Raw genomic sequence first — 8,242 nt, forward strand, 5'->3', positions numbered from 1 at the left:
TAGACTCAAGGAGTTCAGTCACAAATAGGCAGGTTTTCGAATCCTTTAATCATCCTCATGGCTCTTCGCTGAACCCTCTCCAGTTTTTCAACATCCTTCATGAATTGTGGGCACCAGAACTGGACACAGAATTCCAGCAGTGGTCACACCAGTGCCAAATACAGAGGTAAAATAGCCTCTTTACTCTGGATTACCCTGTTTATATATCCAAGCATCACATTAACCCTTTGAGCCACAGGCTGTTTTTTTATCCACTTCAAAGTCCTTTAGTTCAGGGTTCCTGCCCAAAGGTCCCCTGGGGGGTTGAGAAGGGCGTCTGAACCTGACTACACTGGTTCGTGCAGTATAGTAGCTAAAAGCTTGTCTCTCTCACTAACAGAAGTTGGTTCAATAAAAGATATTACCTCACCCATCTTGTCTCTCTAGTAAACTGGTTCATGCATTTCCCGCAAGGGACTTTTCCTAGGATTGTCCTTTTGAGCACCACACCATTGAGTTCTGTCTACATCTACCACGGGTGGGTTCCTGCAGAATATAACCCTTATCTACCTTTGAGCAAGCCACCCAAAGTGGCTGTAAGTATCAGCAGGACTTGAACCTGTAGAGTTACCAGGTAACTAATAGCTCCACGCAGCCACCTGCCAGCAGCTGCACCTAATTTATTCTCTGTGGCCCACAATCTGCAGTGGTTGTGTGCCACAGTAAGCTTCACCTCGAGTGATCGGACTGACAGTGGTCTTGACTCCCATATGTGCCCATGGGGCGCACCAGGAAGTGGCCAGGGAACAACATGGATTCCAGCTAGCTGCCACAACCGCCCTGCCTCTCTGTTCCTGAACGCAGGGTACTGACCTCTGCTCTGACTTGGATTCTGACTCCTGATCGACCCCTGGAACCTTAGAGTGGGACACCAGTACCTGGTATTGAGCTTCAGCCCAATTCCTGACTCTGTCTTTGACACTGACCCTCAGCTTGACTGGGACCCCAAGCTCCTGCCACTACTCCTGCCTACCTTTGTCCAGGATCCTGACAGTTTGTCTGGACCACCCCTAACACTTGCAGAAGGCTGGCCTTGTGGGACATGGAGGCAGTGGGTCGTCCCCTATCCAGCATGTTCCAAGGGGCACGAGATACACTTGAATGGGTTGAGAGATGGAACTCCCCATGTTGCAAACAAAAGGGGGGCAGCTTTGACCATCACTCCATGGAGTACTTGGGTTACTCTGAGAGCCTTTGGATGGACCCCAGGAAGGTGAACGCTGTTCGGACCTGGGTGGCCCTCCTGGAACATCAAGGAGCTGCAGTGCTTCCTTGGGTTCGCTAATTTTTATAGGCACTTCATGCCTGGGTTTTTGGACCAGATACCCTCATTGACAGTGCTCCACAAACAACCTCCTTCATCTGCTTTCCAGAGGCTCAACGGGTGTTCAACCAACTCAAGATGGCCTTCACCAGTGCTCCAATCCTGATCCATCCTGACAAAACATGGGCCTTTGTCGGTGAGACCGATGCATGTAATGTTACAATTGGGACCATACTTCCCCAAGATCTGCTCCCCAACAGCACCTGCTCCCTTGTGCCTATTATTCTCGGAAACTCACACCAGCACAACAAAATTATGATATTTTAGATATGGAGCTTCTCGCAATCAAAGCCACTTTTGGGGAATGGTGCCACCATCCTGAAGGCGCCTGACACCTGATACAGGTATACATAGATCATAAAAATATGGAGTATCTCCATAGGGCAAAGGCGCTGAATCAAAGACAGCTTCAAGAGGCCTCGTTGTTCACACACTTTTATTTTACCATCACCCAGGAGCCCAGAACAAGGCAACCAATGCCCTGTCCCAAAAAGGGGACTACCTCCCTGACCATTACCACACCCACACAGAGCTGACATGCATCCTCAAGCTCCATAATTTACTAGGTGTCCTATTCACCAAGGCCTCCTGTCCCTTATCCATTCAGTTAGGAAGGAGGAGCCCCTCAGCTCCCTAACACCTTCAGAAACACAATCTCGGCCCTGGGTGGCCATTATGTTGGATTTTATAGACAAGCTTCCCTTATCTGCTAAGCATACAAATCATCCTTACTGAAGAAACTGGCTGGGCAGCACTGCCAACAGGGGTGATGTAAGGCCTGGGGGGACTTTCACCCTGGTCTATAGGGCTACCAGGCAACCAACGTTGCTACCTGTCATTTGATTACTCCCCACAGCACGCAATCTGCAGTGGTAGAACACCATGGTACGTTCCGCCTCAAGTGATCTGACTGACAGTGGTTTTAGCAATCCCTGATTGGCTCCTTGACCCTATATAAGCCCATGGGGTGTGGCAGGAAGTGTTTAAGGTCTGAAGAGGGGTTGTCTCAGTGGTGATTGTGGGCTGTCAAGGCTGAATCCCAACTCTGTCACTCCAAGTGCAGAAGCGGGGCCCACAAGGATTTTGAAAATTAATACTGGCCACTCCAAGCTTGTATTGAACTCCCAAGGTGACAGCTTTTCTCTGATCTTGGCTTGGTAAATGCTGCCACCACCCAAATGCAAAAAAACCCAACCCCTTGGAACCCAGGCAGGAGCACTTGGGAATTCCTCCCTGTGGGGTACCCTCAAGCCCTTTCAGCCCCTCTCTGGGGAAGAGCTGAGAAAGAAAACAAAGGAAATTAGCTGTGGCTACCAGCTAATCAAACAACATGCACAAACCTCTTAGGACACCAAAAGTCCAATCCTGTTCTTAAAAAGGGTACATTTTATTAAAAACAACAAGAAAGAAAATACATTTGGAACTTAGGTTTTTGCTAGATTTTAAAAAAGCAATTCCAAAAATCAAGTACCCAAAATAGCTTTCTTGAGGGTTCACCTTAAAGGTTACAAGCAAACAAAAGCATCTGGGGTTAGCACAGAGAAGCTCACAAGCCAATAAGAACTTAAAGAAATAACCCTAATCGTGTCTAGCTAAACATTCTGATCTACTTACACAGTTGGAGTTCAGGTAAGTAGTTCTAGGCATGATCTGGTCATTTGCAATCATACCTGGCTTAAGCTGCTTATAGCATGGCTGCTCTGTCCCTCCAGCCCAGAGAACAACAGACAAAGGGAAAGTTTCTTTCCCAATTTTAAAAAGCTCTTCCTTCCTATTGGCTCTTTTGGTCAGGTGCCCACTTTTTTTTCTCTTTACCTAGGGGACTTTTTTAATCCTTTACAGGTAAAGCAAGTAAATAACAGCTACCAAGAGAGATTTTACAGCAAACTGGCTGGCTGGGTGTCCATCAAAGGAAGCTACTCCCCCCCCGGACACACACACACACCTTTATGTATCACATGGGCTGACAGAGGAGCTGCTGGCTGGCTGGCAGTGTGAGATGAAAGAGATAAATGAACTGAAACCAGGCTAGACCATGAGGATAGGGGAAGACTGAAGAAGAGTGGATGCAAGCAAGGAAAAAGAAAAACGTAGAGTCTCTGGAACCAGAAGAAGAATAGGAGGGCAGGAAAAGGAAATGGGGGGAAATGACCTAATAGTAAAATCTCTAGATAAGGACACAAAGATAGGGGATATCAACCCCCTGAGAATGGCAGAGTGGATCAAAAAAGTGCTGGAGATAAAGCAAGAACTAAGATACTGTGACATTACTTGGTGTACAATCTGCACAGAGGGACAGCTGTGTCCCCTCAATTTTCCAACCTGGGGTGTCTCTTTCACTGCTTCGCTGTGAGAACAACCTCTTTGTTTGCCCAACCTCCCCGCCTGCAAGGGCCCGGTGAGCCTGGTGCTGTGGCTTTGCTGGAGCTGGTCACAGCTGGGCTTAGCCCATGTAAGAGCTATGAAGCTGTTCCTGATGAAGTGTCCAGAGGCCACTGCTGGGGCCTGGGTGTTTGCATCCGGTCTGTGTGAGTGTCGGGAAGGTGGTTTGTTTGCAGATGGATATGATGGCAATAAGCACAATTTCAAGGGTGGCAGATTCCCCAGGCTTACGTCTCCATCTCAGCTACATCAGGAGTTAGTATTTTTATTGTCCAAACATGAATTTTGATCAGAAATGGCTTTTATGGATATAAAAACTTGGTTAAAATGGTCTCCACTCTGCCTGTTGCGCAGTTAAAAACTCCGTGATGGGACCATGGTTATGGCCACTTCCCTCCCTGGTCCTTCCACTTCGATGGACCACACTGACCTGAGCTCCAGCTGGATTCTCCGTTGTGTCCTTAGGGGCATGAGAAACGGTCTGCAGCAAAAAACATGATGATGTCACCCATTGCGTTTTGTTTGTATGAGACTGTCTGAATTTGATTACAAGACTTAAGTATCTAGCATAGAGAAACAATGAACAGTGGATATACACAGGGATTTACTTTGATCGTTAGTGGATTTTGTGCCTTACACAATGTCAGCTCTGTGCCGTTTCAGACGCTGTACACGCTCCTCACAGAGGGTGAATGTTAAGACAAGACTATGGAGAAAAATACCATCATTCTGCGTGTGTCAGTGCTGAACACGAGAGCGTGACAGAGCTGTCCGCAATCTCACTTTCCTCTATGTTCCGTTACATGGAGACAGCACGGGACTGCCAACACTGTCTCAGTGACTCCATACAGATCATCTCCATTTTTTTTCACATTAGTGGTGAGATTTTCAATGGGGGATTTCAAATGAATTTCAGTGGAGGCTGATAGCCTGAGGTTTTCAAAGCTGCCTGGGTGATTTAGGCTAAGTTAAATCTAGGATTCACTGCCTGTTTTTGTGAAAGCCACATATTTACTGACTGCTTTTGCTCAAGGCTTCCTTGACATCTCTGTTTCTCAGGCTGTAGATGAGGGGGTTAACCAGGGAGTCAGGACTGTGTAGCAAAGAGAGAGCACTTTGTTTAGGATGTTTAATGTGTCGCGATTCGGTAGCATGTAGACAATCATTAAGGTTCCATAGTAAATCGTCACCACGATGAGATGGGAGGAGCAGGTGGAAAAGGCCTTTTGCCTCCCAGTGGTGGAAGGGATTCTCAGGATGGTTGTGAGGATACACACATAGGATGTCAGTGTTAGTAGGAATGGAGGCAGGGTGAATACAAAGGCCAGTACAAAATTCAGCAATTTGATCAGGTATGTGTCACTGCAGGAAAGTTTTATCAATGGGATGAGATCACAATAGAAATGGTCAATTTCATTCGGGCCACAGAATATTAAATGAGACATGAATAATACAAAGATTGTAGTAGCCAAACAACCATTTAACCATGACCCAGCAGCCAAGTAGAGGCAAAACCTGGTGTTCATAAGAGTTGAGTAGTGCAGGGGTTTACATATCGCTAAATACCGATCATAAGACATTGCTCCTAGGAGACAGCATTCTATAGACAACAGAGACCCAAAGAAATACAGTTGTGTGATGCAGCCACTGAATGAGATGGTTCTGTCCCCAGTCAGCAGACTGGCCAGCATCCGGGGCAGGATGGTTGAGGTGTAGCAGGTCTCCAGGCAGGACAAGTTCCCCAGGAAGAAGTACATGGGGGTGTGAAGGTGCTGATCAGTCACAACTAGTGCAGTGATGAGCATGTTCCCAGTCACGGTTGCGATGTAGATTACTAGGAACATGAGGAAGAGAAGAATTTTCAGTTCTGGGAGATCCCCAAATCCCAGGAAGATGAATTCTGTGACAACTGTTTGATTTTTCCAGTCTCTGTCTGCCATGGGTTGAGTCAAGGAACAAGAAAACAAACTGTGCAATTGAATTGGAAGAACATAGAGTTAAAAGTTAATCAAGTCTCATGAATTAATTGCATAAATATTCAGAATCGCACGTTCCTCTCTTGGTTACAGGGTGTAAGTTTTAGACTAAATGTAGACTTCAGAGCTAAGTGCCAGGAGTTTCAGTCCGAGGACAGATCATTGGTATCAATGTAGACCTCCTTCTGCCATATCAGAGCAATGACTAACATAATAGACCATTTCTCTGGTAACCAAGTACTGATAAGACAGATCAGACCACTTCTTTAGCTACTGTCATATCCCATCTAGTAACATACTAGAGCTTAACAATGATGCTTAAATGCTGTATTTAACTTCTGGCAATGACCAGAGTCAAAATCAATAAATACATCAACCAATATTTTGGACTGAGATTTCCAGTGTAGTCTAGTATGCTTAGGCACGATCTTCTGTTAGAATTAATGGAAATTAGTCTAACCATATATTCTGGTCTATTCAGTGCCCTGTCGGAGAAGGAATAATTTTCAGCCCCTCACAAGAGATCAGTTTATGCCATAAAGTCTGAAGTGGCGTAAATTCTCCCTTAGTTCCTCTGGGTGTGATGGTGATGTTGTCAGAGACTGGCAATGCCTTTTCTGTTGCCTGATGTTGACTGGTGCAGTAATAAAATACAGGTCTTTGGAGGGTGGATCTTAGGAAGGGGCAAAACCAGGTTCATGTTCAACCCTAAGTGGGGAGTGACCCTCTGCACTCCATAACGAGTGTGGGATGAAAATACAGGAACAAGAAAGGCACTGGGGGGTGGGGTGGGGGGGAAAGATGCTGTCCCTGAACTCGGAGTCTAGAAACAATCTGGCATATGTGATCTGGGCTAGTAAGATTCTAGCACCACTTGCCATCCCATTGGGGCACACACTGAGCCAGATCCCCAGCTGGTGTAAGTCAAGGTAGCTCCATTTGTGTCAGTGGGGCAGATCCCCAACTGAGGACTTGTCACAAGACATGGATCTCAAGCTCCATCTCTGTGAAATGCTGCTGTGAACGCTGACTAGCACTGCTGTGGGACGGTGAACCTAAAACTACATATATTAATCTGAAGAAGAGCTCTATGTAGTTCAAAAGCTTCTCTCATTCACCAACAGAAGCTGGTCCAATAAAAGATATTACCTCACCCACCTTGTCCCTCTAATATTCACAAAGCACATTAATGCCCCTATTTGGTGGAGGTATAGAAATGCAATCAGGAAGATGGTGCTCACCTGTAACCACAGCGCAGCCCAAGCTTGAAGCGATGAGCTCTTATTTCTCAGGGCTTGGCCACTCAGACTCAGGATCCTCAGCTGAGGTTCTTGTCTCTCCTCTTTCTGCAGAAATTGGATTTTCTCACTGAAGAGACCTGCAGTTACCTGAAGGAATGAGCAGGTACAGTTGATCTACCTTTGGAAAATGAGCTTCCCCTTCTATCTACAAAGTGTAAATGCTCTCTCCTATTTGTATTCGGTCTTCACGCTTTTTAATAACGTCCCACTTCAACCTTTCTCCCACATGGTTCGTTTTGTGTCTCCAAAGATTTGTGGCTAACAATGCCCAATGGGACTTGTACAGTGTGACTTGTACAACTGCATTTTATTTAAGTCTAATGATCCTATATGGAAAATATTTTGATGATGAACAAACACGAGCTTATATTTTTGGAAGATGCCTGTCCAAGATGATGGACTGTTATAATGTACTCCCACCACAACCTTTATTAATATTAAATAGATGTTGCCATAGGGAGTGGGTACTTCTGAAAATAGCAGCTCATATCTGACCCTTACAACATGCTGCCACCTAGTGGCCATTTTACAGTATAACTTTTCCATTATCGTGTTGGCAACTCAAATCTATTGACAGGTTTCAGAGCATCCGATGTAGTGAGCTGTAGCTCACGAAAGCTTATGCTCAAATAAATTGTTTAGTCTCTAAGGTGCCACAAGTACTCCTTTTCTTTTTTCAAATCTATTGGTCATTAGTCAATATTTCTGCAACCCCCCCCCCCCCCCCCCCACCATTTCCTCTACTCTGCTGCAATCTAGTGTTCATTTCCCAGCATAATGGCCTGTTATTCTGCTCTCTTCTAGTGGATTCTTCTTGCTATAGCTGCCTCTTTCCAGTTCTTGACTCTTGTCACATGCTGGCCATTATTTCGTGCAGGCAGTCCTCGACTTTATGACCTTTGAGTTAAGACAAAGGGCACTTTGACATTTATAAATTGAAATATAAAATCCATTTTACAATGCTGGTTTCAACTTTACAACTCTCGGTTCCGAGTTAGGACGTTTCGACTTAAGATGTGATTTTCAGGAACCAATTGTGTCTTAAGTCCGAGGATTGCCTGTATAACAGCCCATTTCTCACTCCTCAACATCTGCTACTATCATTACATACCTAGAGGCCCATTCCTCACCACTTATATGCCATTATACAGCTTTACCTCCCTTTCCACTTCCCTCTGATGGTAATTTGGCAATAAAACTTCTCCTTTCTTGCCCTTCTG

The 8,242-nt window shown here is 45.5% G+C and overlaps 1 protein-coding gene across 1 annotated transcript; it reads right to left on the reverse strand.

Moving 5' to 3' along the window:
* Window positions 1-4,800: 4,800 nt before the first annotated feature.
* On the reverse strand, window positions 4,801-5,685 carry LOC119567671 (olfactory receptor 10A7-like). The gene has a single exon (XM_043528511.1). The coding sequence runs from the start codon at window positions 5,683-5,685 to the stop codon at window positions 4,801-4,803; it is 885 nt and encodes a 294-aa protein (XP_043384446.1).
* Window positions 5,686-8,242: the final 2,557 nt, after the last annotated feature.

This window comes from Chelonia mydas, chromosome 14 (genome assembly GCF_015237465.2).
Source record: "Chelonia mydas isolate rCheMyd1 chromosome 14, rCheMyd1.pri.v2, whole genome shotgun sequence".
Taxonomy (NCBI): domain Eukaryota; kingdom Metazoa; phylum Chordata; order Testudines; family Cheloniidae; genus Chelonia; species Chelonia mydas.

What these genes read in the sequence shown, in the direction of transcription:
- LOC119567671 (XM_043528511.1), bottom strand. Translation starts at nt 5,685, where the DNA reads ATGGCAGACAGAGACTGGAAAAATCAAACAGTTGTCACAGAATTCATC.